Genomic DNA, 20895 nt, shown 5'->3' with positions numbered 1-20895 from the left:
ACGAAACTTTTCTGGTGAAGGTTCCGACTCCTGTATTACATTAAACATATCTATCTCTATAGAGAAAAGCAAGAGACACCACCGGGCTACAAGTCAAGTTGTTTTGTTTCACTGACACGTGAGTTATTCTCTCAAACCGGAAACATTCTGTTTCACCTTGTGATGTCATGTGCTAATACAGGAAGTGCTCCACTGTGTTTATAAACCCCATACACCTTCATTAGAATCATTTGGATAATTTCAGCTCTGGAATTGCCAATCTTTGTTGAATAAAAAATAAAAGGTAACTGTTAACCTGAAAAATACCACTACATTAAAGCATGCATTTGAGCTTTGAAGATGTAGAGACAAACCAATGATAAAGTGTTGTGTGAATGAAATAAAACACAACTCCAGGTATGTTTTTGAGGAGGTAATGTTATAACCTGACTTAAAGCTCACAATATAGGACCTTTAAAGGCTATGGTGTGGAACCTACCAAGCAAAGCAATACAATTCCTATGGTGGAAGAAATGGAAAAAGTTACATAGTGTCCCTTTAAATATGAATTTGGCATAGTATAGTGATATATTATCTGACCCAGAATGTGCACAGTGTGAATGAGGGGAAACACAGAGGAGAGATTGAGATGAGTTGTGTTACCTTTGATCTGGTTGCTCTCCATATTGCCATCTTGCATTTTACCTATGATGGAGACATATAAGACAATAACCAACAAAAATAACCAAGGCCGACATAGCAACGGTCCAAAGACGTGGACACAACAAAAACATCCACAAGAGAATGACTTCAATCATGTTACAGAGAAAGGCCAGAAAAGTGCACCCACGACTGCTGACAACATTATACAAATGTAATGTGATTCATGTGTATGCAGGTTGAGGATTAACTTTGCTTTTGATAGAATCCTGTCTAAATGATTGTCATAGTCATTTTACATACAGTCAAATCACTACGGTGGCCCCGAAGAATTATTAAAGTATAAAATGAAAAAAATATGGAAAAAATTAAAAGAAACCACAAAATGTTAAGTTTTGTACGCATTGTTGTCTTTGCTGCTATATGGAATACAACTTTATAACAACTACAACTGAATTAGCCTTAATAAAGCATGAACCAAAAATTCACTAGTTAATAAATAATACAAATAACACAAATTTGATTAAGAATTAGTCAAGCTTAGAAACATTGTGTAACTTTTCTGGTGGCGGGTCCATCAAAAGCTTTTGTTCATGATGTTATTGCTTTGTCTGGAATGTGTCACAGTATGGCATTAAACCATTCTATCTTAATAACCAGATCAAGACTCCGTTTACACTGAAACGAATCCGCATAACACCGTATCACTGTATTGGAAATGATCTGCTTCCACAAATGTTCTGTGTCCGCAGTCCTTCCTTATCCACACAGCTTTGAGCATATTTGTTTACGTTTTACAGAAACTAAACTTAAAGCCGCATGGCTAATTTGCATAAACTGAGCGCTCAAAACAGTTCACTCTTGTGCGCTGATGCAGTTCAGCTTCTGTCGGACTAAAGGACACGACTCAGTGGATTATATATGTTCTTTCTGTGACAGAGGGGTGTTCTGCTGATGGTGAGTCTGTTCTGTGCTTCTATCGCGTTGGAGACGGTTCATGTTATATTATATTATATGTCTCCAGGTCATACGCATAGACCGTATATATGAATATATGCTAGTCTCTTAACATTTTGACGGTGAATTAGCTACTTCGCGGTGTATAGACCCACATCAGCGTATCAGCATTTTCAGGATTCCACACAGTGCCGGATCAGATCCGTACCCAGATGAATTCGTGGAAGCTGGTGGCCCCAGATCGTTCCGTCTCTGGAGCAGTTTTCAGTCGGATTAGTTTGGACGAACACTGCATCCACAACAACAACTATTCGAATACGTACTAGTGTGGATGGGGCCCAAGTTACAGGTCAGATTTGTGGAGAGGCAACCACACTCAGAATGTCTGGGGGGGGTTTTTTCTGTCTTTTTTTTGGTTTATATTTCTGGTCTATAAATCCCCTTGTAAATGAATAAATGTAAGGTGAAGCTGTTAAATGTCACAATGTGGAACATTCCAGACAGAGCAATGACATATTCATAGAAACAAGCAGGTAACGGATTCCCAACCAAAAAGTTAGTATAGAGTATTAATTGAGCAGTTACTAAACCTGAATCATTCTTAACAGACTATGAATTCATTACAATTTATACTTTAGACCATAAAATATTACATTTATATTGGTCTGTTGAGGTCTGTAAGGTAGTGGCTCTTATGTAGACCCCAGGATAAATAGTATTTGCTTTGATATTAACTAATGCTAACCTAGAATTGCTAATATAGAAACATAACAGATAAACTGACTGATTTTGTTAATTGCAAAAGACAGCTATGCTAAATGACATTATAATTGCCTGATAGAGGTCGCAGCTTACAAGTTATGTTTTCTCATTCTTGAACTTGTTTTTTCGATTTGCAAAAAGTTCCTTCTCTTTGTCATGATTTGTGTCTGTACTTTGACCTTCAGGGCCACCGTACCATCAGAGGAGAAAATGAGTTATCGAGACAGAAACACTACACACAAACTGAGCACACACGCCACAGACAAAACAGCAGAACACATGCACTGGAAGAGGAGAGCCACATGCACCATCAGAGCCGGCGGAGAGACAGAGGGAGAGAGAGGAGAGGAGGAGAGAGGGAGAGAGAGAGAGAGACTGAAGGAGAGAGAGGCAAGAGAAGAAGAAGAAGAAGAAGGGAGAAAGAGAGGAAAAGTGTGTGTGTGTGAGACAGTTAGAGAGAGGGGAAGGGAGAGAGAGATCAAGAGACAAACAAGGCAGAAAGAGAGAGAGGAAGGAAAGGTTGAAAGGGGAAATAGGGAAAAAGCGACAAAGAGATGGAGAGAGAAATGCTAGAGAGCCAAAGAGAAGGAGAGAGGGAGGTTTGAAAGAAAAGAGGAGCAAGAGATGCGTAGAGAAAGAGAGAGGGGCAGAGAGTAAGCAGTGAGAGACAGAGGGAGAGTGAGAGAGAAGTGAGAAAGAGAGACGGAAAGCGATAAAAAGAGAAAGAGAGAGACAGAGAAAGAGAGAGGGAGTTGGAAGAAATAGAGGAAGAAAGGAAAGATAGGTAAATGGAGAGACAACGAGAAAGAAAGAAAGAAAGAAAGAAGGGAGAGATGGAGGAGGGAGAAATAGAATGGATGAAAGGAGATATAGCTAAATGGAGAGAAAGAGAGAGAGAGAGCCTGAAGGAAGAGCCTCCCACATGCCATGGTTATGTAACTTCAGCTAAAACTCCAAACTAAGTCCTGGGGAAGATTCGTCTGCATTCGTCTATATTTGGGTCTTATGCAGATGTCTTCCACACAGGCCACTAAAAATACCTGCTCCGTGTCTGTATGTATTGGTAATTAAAGGACTCCGTGCTCTAATTACAGTAATAATGTTTGTTTTGTTGCTAGTCTCTGCAGAGGGGCCAAACTCGATTGTGGCTCCGTCTTTAGCATGTATGTTCAGGAAATGCGGACGATTCCACCTCCGCGTTTCACATTAGCCCGGGTCCCTGGAGTCGCAATAAAGATGAAGATGACAAATGGCTCAGTTCCAGCGCAGGACAGGGGGACTATTACGCTGCAAATCAGACCTCCTCCTCCTCCTCCACCCCGAGAACAGCGCTTAGAGACGGTCTCCGAGGAGACCCAGATATAACACCCAGCCAGTGCCGCAATGAAGGGAAGTGAAATGTATATGGCAGGTTTTAGTGTTTTTCTAATTACGACTATGGTTTGGTGAAGTAGTACTTGGGGCAAATAATCATCATAGTTTTATATCAGTTCAGTGGCAGTTTGTGGGAAGAAAGTTGGGAAGAGAAGGACAAAAGTACAAGAAGTAGCAGTGAGTTCTAAAACTGAATACCTCTACCTATGTCACCAACCAGGGTATTCCCAGGTTTGACTACCCCAAATTTAAGTTTTTTTAAGACCTTTTTAAGATCACTTAATGGAAATTAAGACCAACATCGGACCCAATATGTGGGCGAAAAACACCAGATCCAATTCTAATAATGACCCACCAACTATGGTATTACATCTAGAATCTAAGAGTCACTGTGGATTAAACGTACACTTCCCCATGATCCATCCAACATCTTCCTCCACTCTACTGATTGTTTACTCATTGCCACCGGTGCCAGAAACCAAAGTATTTTTTGCGCAAACTCCAAATTCAACGTTCATTCACGTTACATGATTCACTTTTATTTCCCTCAGTTGAGTATATAAAAAAATAGGCTAATGAAATTTAAGACCTTTATTAAAAAAAATAAAATAATTTGAGACTTTTTAAGGCCTTAATTTAGGAACATGAAATTTAAGACCTTTTTAAGACTTTTAAGACCCCGCGGGTACCCTGTCAACACCGAAAATACACAAAATGCAGGGACAATTTACACGCAAGGAAGGCATTTGACTGGCAGTTTAGACCTTCATTTGACAAAAAAATGTTTTGTTCTTTATTTTTATTAGTCTGATTATAACTATTGTGCAATTTAAACAAGTTTTGGTTTTGTAGGGAAGAAAGGGAAGTAAAATTATAAATTTAGAAACCAAAATAACCTAGTAAAAATGTTAAATATAATTATGTTAACTAATAGTCTAACCTGCCACTGTAAAGGTGCACCGCATAACATTTCTAGTGTCTAGTCCGCCACCTGATGTTTCCATGGAGATGTTGATTAAACCCACCTATCTAGAGGGAGACACGCAGGTTGTACATTGCACTACATACACTAAAGAAGCAACTTTTTGGCAATAGAAACACCTGTAATAGAATAAATGTTAGATGGAAATGTTTAAAGTCATACCATGGAACATTCTAATGCAATTACAACTCCATGGAGACAAGTAGGTCTTTCCACATTGTCCAGTTTGTGATGGAATAGAACATTACCACTAAGTGATCTCGGAGGACACAACTAACTAAAGGAGATGGCCCAATAGTATAATTCTGCACTATAAATACAAATGAATGCACTTCAACTGTTACTCGGGGCAACCAAGATAAACGAGTTAAGTGGATGGGTCCCCAAAGTCATTTACAGTAACAATGCACTGTATAAATGACTGTTTTATGTTCTTATAGCTTCTATATGATTAAATATGTTGAAAGGCCCTGGGTGTGGAAGAAATCATTTGAAAGTGAAAAAGTATTTGCTAGTGAGACAGAAAGAGAGGGCATAGAGAAAGAGAGGGAGCAGAAAGAGAGACAGGGAGAGAGAGATAGAGAAAGAGACAGAGAGAAAGTGCAAAAAGAGAAGACGGAAGAGAGAGGGAGAGAGAGACAAAGAGAGAAAGATGGGAAGAGAAAACAGAGTTACAGTGAGAGGGGGAGACTAAGAGAAAAAAAGAAAGAGGGGAGAAGAAAGAGAGGGAGCAGAGAGGTAGACAGAGACAGAAAGAGCAGAGACAGAGGAAGAGCAGAGGAAGAGAGAAAGACAAACACAGAGAGAGAGCAGAGGGAGACATAAAGAGAGAGACAATGAGAGACCGTGGGAGAAAGACAAAGATCAGAGAAAGAGAGCAGAGACAGAAAAAGAGAGAGAGCAGAGGAGGTGTAGCGGGCGGCAGAGAGGAAAGGTAGAGTCACAACAGTCAGAGATCCAAGCTTATCGACCTACCATTAATGAGGCTGGCACTGCCCGGAGCAGTCATGCCCGCAGCCCCATCCGTGGCTATAGTGGCGATGGGGTGGAGAGGGGGGTGGGAGCAGTCTAGCCGTAACAATAAGGGTCAAAATGAACCAAAACACACAGACAGCCAAACAGGCACACAGCCACACAAAACAATGAACAGAAATAACATGGTTATAAGACATTCAAGATTCATCCCCAAGTCAACACTAACTGTAAGTAGTTCAGTAGCAGTTACACTATTTAGTTTTTCTATAAAGTAAAAACTGGAACACACAAAATGTAACATTAAACACACAACACATGAGGAGGTGGGGACAGTATGTCAACAAAGATCTTACTAATGGACCTATTCAGTTTATATACTGAAATAATATTTGAACCATGTTATTCATGTTTTTTATTGGGTAGAGCAAACTTAAAAGTCTAAAGCGCAGTACTTTTATAGTATAGAAAACTATATTTTAGCAGAAAAAGAGCTATAGGACATAAACATCACATTAACATCCCTACATGAGTAAAGGTTCACATGAGTGAATATGACATAATATAGGACCTTTAAAAATCTAAACCACTAGCCAAGTCATTTTCTTTAGCATCTTTGCAGTACTTCTGATAATATAAGTTTCTCATCATCACCATATGCCTTTGAAACAGCACATGCGAACAGATCATGTCTAAATGTGTCTAAACCTAATGTCTCTCTCGTCCCATTGTTCTCATTATTAGTGCTCAGAGATGGTAGCTGTCTCCTTAAAGACAGTCTACACACAGAGGACACGCGCTGATGCTGATGCTTGTTATAAAAGCTTGTTAGTTTGATGAGCGCTCAGAGAAAAAGAAAGGAACTGTTAACACTTAAAAAGATGCAGAGCTGTGTGGACCAGGCTTCTCTTTTTAAGTGAGGGATTAACGTGGGGCACACTGCAAAAAATGAATATCCACATTAGTTTAAATGAATCCAGTTACAATTAATAGTAGTTGTAGCAGTTCTAAAATTAGACATTATGTCTCATTAGACATATTAGAGTATTATTAGAATATGACGAGTATCAATATCTTTAGTAGATTTTCAAGTAAAATTATCAGTACAAGTGTGTTACATTTATTTTTCTTATTTCTTTTAACTCCACTGACAAACTGAGTTTAGCTTGAAACTGGAGAAATAAAATAAGAAAAAGCTGGAAACAGCGTAATGGGTCTGATAACTCTAAAAACAAAAATCAAAACTACTTCAATAGAGGTAAATTTTCAAATAAAATAAAAATAAAAAAGCATTGATTGTTGATGCTAAGAAAATAAAAAATGGCAAATCATCATGTTTTGTTTTTTTTATCTTTTATGTTGATCCAAAGCAAATACGCAATTTCTTCTTTTTCATTTTTTTTTGTGTGAAATCATTTAAACTAAGAGAGATACTCTTCTTGCAGTGTAGGGACTATAAATGGAAGGCTCTTAAGGGGTTATTGGGGGGGTCATAGGTCACAAGGGTCAGTTAGGACTCCCAGGGTCAGAGAAAAGTGATACTGTACCTGTGTTCTGGTGTCCATCCTCCACAGCCCCACCTTCAAAAGGCGAATTAGGAACAGTAAGACAGTCATGACAACAGAGAACTGAACCCACACAGACTCAACTGTGCAGATATACTAGTGTATGTGTACCTCCATGATACTGAGGCTAATTGCAACTGAGGTTGTGCAGTTTGTATAATGTTCAAAATCTGGAATGAAATCTTTAAAATGTCAAAGAGAAAATCATTTTTTTTAATATACTATGTAACTAAAGATGGAAGGTGTACTAAGTGCTTCTCTTCATCAAGATTTTATTACGTGGAAAATATCACAGTATGGCATTAAATTTATCTGTATCTATGGAGACAAGTAGGTGATGCCACCAGGCCAAGGTACAGGTTGGATCTGTTGAGAGGCGAGTCTGCTTACAGTGTTTTTGGCATATAATGCATGATAGGTGTAATGCCCTACTATGGAAAATTCCAGGCAACGTCATTATACTAAATCTTGTGGGAAGAAACCACGCCAATAATTATATTCCTAGAAACCTCAATGTGCTCTGAGAATTGTTTCACATGTTCAGCACATGAACATAACCTATTGTGACTACAGATGGTACCTATAGTTAAACAAGATCAAGACAACTGTTCCTCTTCAGAGCAACAGTGCAAAACTAAACAACAAAAAAATATAATTACAGAGATACATTTGGTTGATGTCATTTGTCATTCAAATATAGTGTTTTGTTAGTGTACCTTTCTTCTCTTTCTTCTCCTCCTCCTCCACTCCGGCCCCCAGCAGTGTGAAGATGATTCCAGTCTGAGAGTTCACTCCCACTGCAGTGACCACCATGCGCCCAGAGCCCTCCATCACATGAGTGCCTGAGGACCAAAAGGGATTCATACACTTCAGACTGCTGTTTTATTTACCCTGCTATTGTTTATTTACTTTGCTCATTATGCTGTGTGTGCTTATGTAACTAGGGCTGGGTACAGCACTTTAACATTTCCCCGTTTACAATATGACACCTGTATTTTCAGTACCTGCTAATCTTGAACTACTTTACCACTTATACAACTTTTATAATAAAATGAGACTTATTTCATATTGAACAAATAGTTTATCAAGAATGATTCAGGCTGAGTAAGTACTTAATAGGCTCACTGTGTCTCAAAACTAACAGTCACATTCATTAAAATAAGAAAACATAAATAAAATAAACCACCTATTAAAATTCAAATGAATTCAAATAAAGACTACCCTCTTGTTTTTCTATGTACAATACTTCAGTGGTGTTGCTTCAGTATTTATTATGCCTCAAAATTAGCATTTTCTAAACACACAAGTGTCCTCCGCTGAAGTAATCATTGTACTTGTGTAGGAACAGTGTCAGGGACCCGCTGCTCTTTGCGTTATCATTAAATATTTATTCATTATATAGAGATAGAGATAAACACATAGAGATAAACAGAAAGTAGTGATGTTAACATCATGTTGACACTAAATCATACCTTAATCAACTATTTGTTCAGTTAATCAATTATCAGTTACTTAAAAAAGGAAATTTCCTGGTGGTTCGTACCATTTGAGTCAGGACTGTCTTGTAACTGTCTGTAGTGTTGTCTCAGAATCTAACCGTCATAAAAACTTGGTATCAAAATGAAAAAAACTGTAGTACTACATTGTACTAAGCTTGGTACTTTAATAGTTAGTCTGATATATCCAACCAATGTTTTTTTTTTTTTTTTAAAGGTGTTAAAAATTGACTACTAAAATACTGTATTGTGAGAAGTACAAAATATTAGCCACGTCTACAGTGAACACAAGCTAAAACAGGATCAGTCTTGATTACATAATTACGTCTAAGGCACTTCCTGCATCCAAATTTAATTAACAAACTTCCACCGTGCACTAAACCCACAGCTTACACGTGTACAATAGATTTTCCCCTACATAAGTAAAGTAAAGCTCAAATCTCACTTTATAAGGCGTTGTGACTGACAGCCCAAATGCTTTGCTCATTTACATGTGTTAACAGTGATGTATGAAATGGGACAAGCCATCAAGAACACAGCCCACTGCTGTGTGCATACTGTACTCTGTGAACTGGCAGTGGGCGATCTACATCCAAAGATACATGTGCACTTTGGAGAGAAGGCAAGCGCTATAGTAAAGAATCCTTTATCTTTTACATTTTTTACAAACAGTAAAAGTTCAAAGAGCACATTTTAAACATTTGAAGAAAAAAAAAATTGATTAACAAATACAAGAATTGCATTTCAGAAGCTGTTTTGAGATGTCTAAACTACTGTCTTAACCAGTTTGATACATATTAAGGAGGACAAATATTGTTGTTGTTGTTTTGCAGAAAATATACACTTATTATACACATGTACGCAATTGTAGCTTTTGCAAATCATTATCTAGACTGTACACAAACAAAATGTACTGAGAGAAGATGTTTTCATTACTATGCAATAACACCAAAAACATGTCAATATTTTGTATTTGATGAAAAACTATATCCATAATCAGAATGGTCTCAAGCTGTATCCCTTAGCTTTATTTAGGTAAAGTAAAAATAAAATGTCCTATTCACAAGTCTATTCTATTCAATTAGATTAAAATATGTTGTTGCCCTAGATTTAAATTCAATTGTAATGAATCTTGTGGGCCTATTTCATACATTATCAACCCACATACAGAAAGGATCGTCTTTTCTTTAGTTTGTTTTCAATTCCATGTACTCAGCAGAACTACGAGAAGGTGAACTAAACTGTTGCAACTCCAGTCACGTACCAGACAGGAGCATGGGGTCCTTGTCAGCAGATTTTTTGACGTGGTCCGACTCTCCGGTTAGTGACGACTCATCAATCTTTAGGTCGTTGCCCTGAATTAAAATCCCATCGGTGGGAAGCAGGTCACCTAAAAGACATAACAGATTTCATTAACAGTAAATATTTTCAAACAAGCTATCCAAGAAGTGCCCATAAGCCAACCAAAACAAGTTTGTAAGACTACTGCGAGACTTCACACCTCGCCTGTATACTGTAGAAATATATGCAACAGTGAGGTCCCGGGAGACTTGTGTGAGTGGGTCGGTATATAGGTCTGTCTGGTTAATTAAATTTTATCATTAACATATTGTACCTTTAATATGTTTAATTGCTTGAGGTGGACTTAATAACTTTAATCCTCTTCTGGAAATGAGATGGAGGCTTATTTTGGGTTGGTGAACCATGGAAATTAGTTTTGGAAGAACACGCACAAGTCAATGAATGCCTTTTTGTAACCAAACTTATCACAAAGCTTTTCAGTGATGAACTATAATTTAATTTGTTTTGCATGAAATGAAGGGGCACTTTAACAGACTTATAATGTGGAACTGTGATGGAGAAGAAGAAATGTGAAAAAACATCACATTTTCAGTGTTTCATATTTTTTCCTTCTTTATGGTAAACATTTGTGTACATGTGGTGGTTAATCTGCTTCTCTTTTATTGGCAAATGACTCTTTCATGGTTTGATTTTCTAGCTTTCTGTTAGAAATGTACAATTTGCTGAAGGGACTACTGTTGTGATTTAGGACTACACAAAAATACGCTTAAAAACATTTACGCCTTTTGTAGAGTGCAAATACAAACACCTCACCATTGCACAGACTTCAAAAGATGAGACAAAGTTCAACACCTTGTTTTTATCCCAAAATTCTGTGACAACTATTAAACACCTTGATGTTGGAATTAAGTGCTTACCCTCTTTTCCAACCTCAGTGATGTTTAGCACAGCAAGTTGCATCCCACGCTCAGATTTAGGGATGTCACTATCCAGTTAGTCCATAACAGTAAATCTTAAGGTCACAATATGATCATAAGAGCCAAACTGTGAAATTTATTTCATCCACCCCAAAAAGTATATCTAAAGAAAACCGGGCACCGCATCTGGTATCTGGTATGCCTAACTTGTTTTCTGAATATTGCGTACAATGTAGTATCAGCTTCTAATTGTATCTGGCAAGCTGTACACAAAACAAGGATAATGCTTCTCCCACATGTAAGGCCAATTACTTCGTAAACCTTTAAATTCGCAAGTAGATTTTTAGGTCACACTGACAAAAGTACAAGAAGGTGTCACTGTTAAATCAATAGTTATGAATTGTCAAATTGTGATGTCTGGGACCTAGAGGAGCAGTTTCTTCTCAACATTAAAATTTGTAATCTAGACATCTCCGATTACCGTATTTGATCTGAGCGATGTCCCCCACCACGATGTCGGCCACGGGCAGCTGTATGACCTGCCCCGCCCGGACCACCTGGAACTTCTGCTCCTGCTCGATGCGACTCTGCAGCCCCCTGAACTGCTTCTCCTTGGACCAGTCGTTAAAGGCCGTGACCAGGACCACACAGACCACAGACAACAGGATGGCCGCCCCCTCGATCCAGCCCGCCTCCCCCTCGCCCTCGTCCTCCACGCCGGCCGCAGCGGAGCCACATGCTGAACAACAACAAAAGAGAGACGGAAATGTTAACAGTAAATGTCAACTAAGTGTGCTTTTCAAGTTGTATTATATTAGTGAGATAGAGTGTCTAAATAAGACCCCAGACAAAACGTGTATTAGTAATGTAAATATATACCTAAAACATTTTTGGGGATGTCACTTTTTGTCTAAATAGAAACAATTCAAGTCAAGACAATGGGTGTGTTCACATTTACACAAACGTCACAACAAAACAAGGACAAGACCTAGATTAGACCAGGACTAAAACAGGACTAAAACAGAATTAGAACAGGACGAAACCAAGCCTACATCAGGACTATACTCGGCTCAAATCAAGACCAAACCAGAATAAGTGGAAATATAGTAATTTTGTCAGCAGAGGGAACAAATACTAGTGTTCAATAAACGCTATACAATTTGAATGCTTTATTATTATTGTTAAGATTCCTATATTATTGAAACTTCTCCAAATGAGGTACATTCTGTGATTTAATTATGGATCACACATCAGCTTTTCATTTTATAGACACAGTTCTGTCTTAAACGTTGCACAACATCAAACCTTTAATAATAAAAAGAGAGGGAAAACAAGCAAAACTGCACTCCTCCCATAAGCTGCACACACAATCAATCTACTTGACTTCTGTTTTAGTGGAGACAAAACTTGAGTAAATCTCCCTTTTGGCTTGTACAGTTTGTTCAATAGATGGTGAAAAACATCCCTTCACACTGACTCCACGCGTCTTCATTCATTTGCGCTGGTTTGGATAAATGAGCCGTGGTCCCTCTGTGCTCTGATGGACTGTGCGTTTGGGAATGACAGACTGCTGTGCTCTGACTGCTCCTGGTGCTTTGTGAAATCCACACGGAGCCTGGCGGAGCTCTACTCTGTTGGCTGCACCACTTTAAAGGCTCTCCCAGGACTAATTTAACTTGGACTGTAAAGCACTGCGGCACAGAAGGGGATGGTGCGCTTTTTCACACCTATATTCAATCCATCCATAGCTATTTATCATGTATAGGAAGAGGTGGAATTAAAGTCAACTATAAACCAGAACTTTTTGGTAATACTTTCCCAATGCAGGGTAAAACCATTACTAAACTGCTTAATATCATAACGGCATTCCTATCTTTTAGTAATGCTGAATGGAAATTAATATAAAACATGTGGGAACATTTGTTTGATTAATGGCTAACTACTAGTAATAGTCAGAATTACAAGGGATGTACCAATAACTGAAATATCACGATATCGTATCGTCAAAGTTTTCAAAATAATATCGTGGACCATCACAATATATCGAATAACAAGTCTCTTTGCTTAAATTAAGAGTTATGGTGCAGCAATAGCTAAAATAAAGACAGAGGGAACTACATAGACCATGAAAAATATATATTCTTACTTATAAAGAGCGGTTTTGCCTCTCCTCAGATCTGCTTGTTTGAGTGGAAATCGTTAAGTTTACTGCTGTACTGTGCATCAAAATCTCCATGGAAACAAGCAGGTGGCAGCCCCTCCACTAGATTAGAAAGTCACATTGTGTATCGTTAGATAAAGTGTACATTCTACTGCCAACACTAACACTAGCCGCTGATTGTCAAAATAAGAACTACTGATATTGTAGTTCTTAAGTAAATAGTAATTAGCCATTTGAATATGAATCCTGCTTACACATTTGCAGTAAACGTAATTCAAATGACTTCCCAAACAAAACATGGGAAAGGTAAACAGTAATTAAAATGACTGATTTAGGAAACACTGAGACAAGTTTTAATTATCTTTTGTGGTTTTTAATTATCTACTACACTGACCAGAATAATTGTAATTGATTAGACTAATAGTTTAAACATTTGGTTCTCCTTTTGTTGTGTCATACTTTTTGGGCACAGTTGACAGTGTGCTTGCTATATTATGATGATACTATGGAAACTACCTCAACTACCAGAGTAAATAAATGAATAAATAAAAATATAGCTTATATGTTACTGCTGTTCAATATTCCAACTTGTTTAAAATAATCAATTGGGTTTCTATTTAAAAATAATTTCACTTACAATGTAATTTTAATGCCTGTAGAACTGTACTGTAGTTGGAGGCTGTCGCTGTCCATGGTGCTGAATGAAAAGCAAGACTATCCAACAGATAAACCAGTTACTTTGGATAAATATTGTCTCCTTTTAAGCAATTGGCTGCTTGGTGTTAACACTTTTACCTTTTTATAATGGAATCAATGTTTTGTAAGGGACTATAGCAGAACTGCCACTTGCAATAGGCTGTGATGAATGGGCCAATTCCGTGCTAAAGTTTCTTGGATGAGAACAGATAGGAACAAAACACAGACAAACAAGTTAAAAACACTGAGACACATTTCACAACAGATAAGATTTAAGTTTGATACAGATTCAATTATTTTCTCATTTGACTGTATAATTCTTTTGCTTACTGTATACAACCATGGTCAGCAATTGCTTACTCTTACAATGTATATTTTATTTTATTATTTATAATTGTGTGTCTTTTAATTTAATCTCAATTAAGAATTCATTCATTATTCAAAGTGTATTTTCAGTTACATTTAAGCTCTATATTTAAATGATAAATTATTGATCTTGTTTTTTGGCAGCATATTTTTATTGCATTTTATGTTGCAACTCTAACATTTCCCCGTTGTGAGGCAAATAAAGGTTTCTTATTATCTTCAAATAACATCATACTCACAAATGCATTGCCTAAGTCAACAGTAACCAACAGTAATCAAATGCACAAATAAACTGAAAGTGCTGTCACAATGTTTATTTAGAATTTCACATAATCTAACACTAACAACCCCAGATGCCATTTTGAAATCAATTATTATTCTAGTGTAGCTTTTTAACCACTTCTACTTTTATGGCGTGACTGCTCAGATGTATTCAGTGATTAGCATAGTGATTTCTTGGCATTTCTGTGTGGCTAAGTTTTATGGCTGCAATCAAATTTGAATTACGCTAATAAAAAATATAATTGACTTTGATTTTAAAAGTGAACCACCAAGAATTGCTTCATATAAAATCAGGATTAAGAAAACAATTATATAAACTAGAAACTTAAAGAAGAAATGCCATGAAACCACCACTGTCATCTCCTGTTGTATAAGCACAAGAACAAGAAAAAAGGTTCAAACTAGGACTAATCAAGATTTGTCTCCTGGCAGATGTTACTGCTTTGACTCTAATGGTCCACACTAAAGCATTAGAATTCCCTTTTGCTTTTATTTAATTATAGGTTTTGTGTTGCTCTAACTTGAGCTAATTTCTGTAACAATAACAGATTTTTCTAGACAATTAATCGACCAAGAAGTTATAACGATAAACAATAATATTGACATTTTGAGACCAATTTCAACTAAAGTAATGACAATGGAATAATAAAAATGCAATTACACCCTTTTAAAGATCAATAAACTTTTCTTTCTAAAGAACAGTTAACATAGGAACTGAAAGACAACCAAAAAACAATAGCTCTAAATAAAATAGACTTGTTAACATAAGAATAGCCTAATGTAGCCTGGCTTACAGCAAGGACTTGTTAACAAAAAATGCACTTGAATAAACTATTGTTAAACCAAACACAACCAGAACAATAAATAAAATGGATTATGAAGTCTCTGTAACAAAATTGCCACTAAAAGTTATTTTAGTCATTGTCTCCTGCGTAGGGAGCCTCTGTCCTGGCTGGTATTGTGTTGGTGTCTCGTGGGATTTCAGCGGATTTTGGGCTCTCCTGCAGGTGGGGCTAGTTGTGTTGGGTATGGGTGTATGTCAGCTGCTGGGGTTTGATCCATTTGTTCTCGTCATTTGCGTTTCGCTTGCCTGGATTTGACGCATGTGTGCCGCTGAGACGTATCCCACTCACTAGTGTTGATTTGCCATCGTGACTTGTTTTGTCGCACGGCGATGAACTGTTTTGGTGTTCTGATGGCGGCGCTAGTGCTGCAGCTTCATGTTAACCGCACAGACAGCGGCATTACGCTAAGGAATCGAGACGAGTCAGAGAGCGATAGAAGCCTTTTGACATTCAGTCTCTTTGGTAGAAAGAGCGAGAGAGACGAGGAAAACAAACAAGCATGCTTATTATTGCAGCTGGAAATGTTATCTAGCTTGTTAAAAGTTATCGTACAATTAATTGATTTATTGATTATCGTTACAAGCCTGCTCCTGGATGGTTTAAAGTCATACTGCGGAACATTCTATCCAAAACATGTCATTAGAGACAAGTCAGCAACAGATTCTTTAACAGAAAAAATACTTAGTTAATAGTTGAGTGTCTTGACCAGGGGCAAAAGCAATAATATCTGCTAAAGCCAAACTTGAACTGGCACCCTCTTCGATTCCCAAAGAATACTTAGACCATTGCAACTGTCGCACATAATTAAACTAGAAATAAAATAAAAAAACAAGTGCTAAACCATATGCCTAAACCTTGGCATATTATATCAGCATTTCTTTGTATTCAGAAGAAGCCTAGATACCACAGTTTGCATGAGTATGCTAACATTTGTATGTAAGTTGATGCGTGCTAACTGCGGCTAGTCTCTCTAGTGGCCTAAGTAGATTTCATTAGAGCACTAATGCTGGGAGGAGGGAGGCGGCCATGACAGATGCTGCTGACTCAGCCCTCCCATTATGATCTCCGTCTTCATTTCCTGTTTCACGGCTCATAGGGCTGATGTACGGGCATTAGGAGCTCAAGGTTATCCCTCTACTCAACACTTCGTTAACCTCCAGCGCACTTGACACATTTATAATAAGTGGGAGAGCACGCGCACGCATACACACACATGTGCGCACGCACGCACACACTTATACAGAACAAGGAGCGCCACACCAAAATGGACACGCAGCTCTGAGTCACTTGACCTTTAGAGCAAAGGAAACCAACAGTGAGACAAGTCAACACATGGTGAGTAAGAGTGGTGATATCAGCTGCTTTTGTGTCATTACAGGAGTTTTTACTGTTGACTGGAATAGAGCTGTGAGTAAAGCACGGTCCAAGAAACAGTCACGGGAGGTTGTCTCACTTTTTACCAGAGGGCATGGGGATTCTAGGCCTGTCATGATAACAAACTTGAAGCATGAGAAATACTAAGATAAACGGTAATATTGAAACCAAACCATAAAGCAGAACTAACCCCCAAAAGGTAAAGTTAAAAAAATATGAACTGCAATAAATAAAATAAACCAAATGCAACACTTACACAGTTAGTTTGTCTCTATGACTCATAGAAGTTCATAATTCAACCCTATACAGCTAAAATTTTATTGTAATACAGAAAAATAACAAAAATTTCCCCAATAGTGCAAAATTATTTTTTTTAAAAGCATACGTGATAAATATTGACCCCCAAAAAGTATAGTCCCAAGTATTTTATTCTAGGTCTGTCACAATAACAAATTTTGAAGCACCATATATTGCTGTACTGCTGAGAAATACTGCAGTAAATGATAATACTGAAACTACTTTATGCCACTGACACAAAGCAAGATAATCCCAGTAAACTTATTTTTAAATATACTGTATGATTAAAAAGTCTCTCTAATCTCTACAGCTCAAATCTTATAAATAAAAATGGCTAAAATCTCCCCGTTTTTGCAAAGAAAAAGTACACACAATTAATACTGATCCCAAAAATACATTGTTATTGTTGTTACACAGTTTAAATAGTCGAAATAGTAATTATTATGATAGGAATGTGACAAAAAAAGTGTCAACACTAGTATTTTTTTAATTTTTTATCACAACATTACTTGATACATAATTTGCAATAATCTGATTAATTCATATGTTACAGTCACTGAAGTTGCTTTTTTTTTTTTTTTGGATAATGTCAGATCACACCATGTAATCTGGGCATACGCACTTGGGGAAAATTGTGCAATAATTACTAACTAGACAAGTTCTTATGTAGAATAGATGCAATAGGCAAACGTTGTTTGCTTATTGCAATGTTTTTACTTTAAGATTGAAAACAGGATGAACTTTACCTCTCAAGTAATTTTAGGACAATTTGCTCAAAAACACTAATAATAAACATCCATTCTTGTCTGGTGTATATTTGTGTAAGTTTGTGTGCCTGTGTGTTGGACTCACCCTCCCCGCTGGTCTCCCCGGGCGGGTGGTAGAAGGACAGGCCCAGGGAGATGAGAGCGGCGAGCTCCAGGATGATGAGCGTCACATCCTGCAGAGCCTCCCACACCAACTGCAGGAAGGTTTTTGGCTTCTTTGGAGGTATCAGGTTTTTCCCAAATATTTCTTTTCTCTTGTCCAGGTCCGGGAGGGCACCCCCTAGGCCTGAGGGAGACAGAACAAAGAGAGACAGGTAAGGTTTTGAGAAAAAAAAAAAAAAAAAAAGTATATATTTTCTAAATTTATTTTAGCATCCAACTTTCACAATAAATAAAATGCATTATATAGAGCATTTGAAAGTTGTCTTTTTTCATCTTTTTAAAGGGCCTTGTTTTTGTTATGCATGATACAGAGTGTGAGTGACAGAATACAATATACTTTATAGTAGAGCCCGACCGATATATCGGCTGGCCGATATTATCGGCCAATATGGGCACCTGGAGACATATCGGCTATCGGCCGATATGCTTGCTGATATGGGCCGATATTTCACGTGGGCATGTTATACCTCGTTATAAAGCTTAGACTCTCTACATTATGTTCATTTAATCCAATTTATAGACAGATAAATGTCCTAATATGTGGCTCCGCATCAGTATTTATTTGCGGTGTAATTTGTGTCCGTACTGTCCCTGAACACACCACCAGAGTGACGTCACTTCACTCACGTGTGTTTGTTTACACCCGCAGCGGTGAGCAACACTGAGATTATTTTCTTTTTACGCACAATCGGCTTGAGTCTGGATTAAAAGGACATTTATTAGTGCAGACTTGTGATGTGAGGAGGAGCCTGTGTGAGCGGTGAGTGTTGGAAATACATCGACTTTGAAGCTAGTTTAGGTTATCTGTTAGCGATTAGCTGCTGTAGCTCCCGCACATAAACAGGCTGTTTTCTATTGGTCTATTGTAAAGTGACTGTATTGTCCGTATATGTGTTACTGGACCTGCAGTGATATGTAAATGAGCTGTGAATAGACGTGTGAATCCACATTTATGCATATAATTAATTACCGCGGTGCGCACGTTTTTACGGCTAAAGGCTAATCGCGGTAGTTTATTTACTAGCTAGGAGTTATGGGTCGGTCGCGATCGAAGCAGCTCTTAGAGTCGGCTCTTTGAAGTGAACGACGGGAGCCTGCTTCTTATTGGGAGCCGTGTTTTCTCTTTTTCTCACTTTTTCTCTTCAAGCCGCATGTAGACCCGTAGTTTGACAGCAGCAGCGGCTGAAAACGAAACTTTCAGAAATATGCGTGTGCATAGGATTAAAAAAAAGGTGCATATTTGGCTGCAGTTCAGCATAAAATGAATAAAGCAGGACTAATCTTGGACTTGAGAGAGAGATAGAGACCGAGTCCCGACACTCAGTCCTGGTTCAGTTCTGGTTTAGTCCTGTTTTACACATGGTTTAAATCTGTTTTAGTCCTGGTTTAGTCCTTTTTCAGTCCTGGTCCAGTTTTGGTTTAGTCCTGCTTGCAACAAAACAATCAAGAGTCGCTTGGGAGCCGAAAGAGCCAGCTGCTTTAGTGAGCCGAGCCAAAAGAGCCGGTTCTCCAAAAAAAAAAAAAAAATGGAATACCCATCACTAGTAGCTAGAATGTGATGCAAAAATGCCATTAGGCCAATCTACTGTATGTAAATATGATGTAAAGAGTCAGAATAACAATAAATGTTGCCTAAATAAACCCAATTTAGAATTCATTAGAGCCAAACCTAAGTTTTTTAAACAATTCAAGATTTACAGTGAATTTTTACATCACTAAATATATCGGCGATTATATCGGCTATCGGCAGCTCCAACCCCCATTATATTAGTTTCATATCGGCCACAACAAAATCCATATCGGTCGGGCTCTACTTTATAGCACAGCCATATTTTTGTTAGTAATCTCAAAATCCACACCGATGTTTGACATGTGACAGTAGTGTAGACCTGTGGTACTCAAACTGTGCAGTTCAAGTTTGCTTCATTTGGAGTCTGTTTTATACATATTGTTGTCCTTCTTTTGCTTATCTTTTACTTAAAATCTTCTTACAGACCTGGTTTAGATCTAGAGGCACTTCTCTTTCATTGTCCTCTCTTCTTTCTCTCCTCTTCCTCACTCCCTCCATCACCTGCTTCTCTTTCTACCCACCGTTCTCTCTGTTCTACTACTACACCCCCTCTCTCGTTCCTGTCCCCCATTCTTTCTTCCTCAACCTTCCTCTGCCCTTCTCTCTCTTTCATAGTCTTCCCCTCCCTCACTCCCTGCCTCCCTTGCTCCTCTTCTCCCTCCCTCCCTATCTTCTCTCCCTCCCCCCTCTAAAACTCTCTCTCTCCCTCTCTCCTCTAACTCTCTCCCTCTCTGTGGCTCAGACATTACCACAGCATTATGTCATGGCTGGTGCGTCATCGGGTCTCCCAGGAGTGGCACCAGATGCACCTGATAACAGCCACACAAACAGCTTCACGTGAGCACATCAAACTGTCACACTGTGGATAAACTCACCGCTCATGGGGAATAGAGGGACTATTACTGAAGATGAATATTCATTTTCAACCTATTATTCCAGTTACATCTACATTATATTAATTTAACAAATCTATGTTCTGTCTTGGAGGAAGTATAATGACTCTGTATACTGTACAGCTAATATAAACAAATAGAATAAGGATTTCAGTGTCACCATATTTGAATCAGAACTAACGCAAGCCTTGTAATGTCCCAAAATATGGCATTATTATCAATCTTGCATTTTTTTTGTATAGAGGTGTAACGATATCCGAGTCTCACGATACGATATCGTCACGGTATGAACCTCACGGTACGATATATATGATTCACGATTAGGGATGTAACAATATCCAAATGTCTCGGTACGATATTTTCATGATATACATCTCACAATATTTATTGCGATATTTTGAGGCAAATAAAACTGTGAAAATACTACGTTTTACTCTTAAAATGCCTTGACAAACTTAAGCCAAAGAACAAAAATTTTAAAAGTGCTTAGAACTGTTATTTCTTCATGTAGTCTAC

General features: G+C 37.9%; 1 protein-coding gene across 1 annotated transcript in view; it reads right to left on the bottom strand.

The window, feature by feature from the left end:
- atp2b2 (ATPase plasma membrane Ca2+ transporting 2) overlaps positions 1–20895 on the bottom strand; it is a 156202-nt gene that overhangs the window by 50513 nt on the left and 84794 nt on the right. Inside the window, exons 3-9 of the mRNA XM_055160704.1 lie at positions 17840–18040; positions 11448–11705; positions 10012–10137; positions 7968–8093; positions 7234–7266; positions 5690–5782; positions 643–684 (exon numbers count right to left, since the gene is read on the bottom strand). Coding sequence (XP_055016679.1) covers positions 643–684; positions 5690–5782; positions 7234–7266; positions 7968–8093; positions 10012–10137; positions 11448–11705; positions 17840–18040 — 879 coding nt within the window. The remainder of the gene's footprint in view (positions 1–642; positions 685–5689; positions 5783–7233; positions 7267–7967; positions 8094–10011; positions 10138–11447; positions 11706–17839; positions 18041–20895) is intronic.

This window comes from Boleophthalmus pectinirostris, unplaced genomic scaffold (genome assembly GCF_026225935.1).
Source record: "Boleophthalmus pectinirostris isolate CB_2022bp ecotype Guang Dong unplaced genomic scaffold, ASM2622593v1 HiC_scaffold_3, whole genome shotgun sequence".
NCBI lineage: Eukaryota > Metazoa > Chordata > Actinopteri > Gobiiformes > Gobiidae > Boleophthalmus > Boleophthalmus pectinirostris.
The sequence above is the reverse complement of the archived record's forward strand: the minus strand, read 5'-3'. Positions and strand labels throughout refer to the sequence as shown.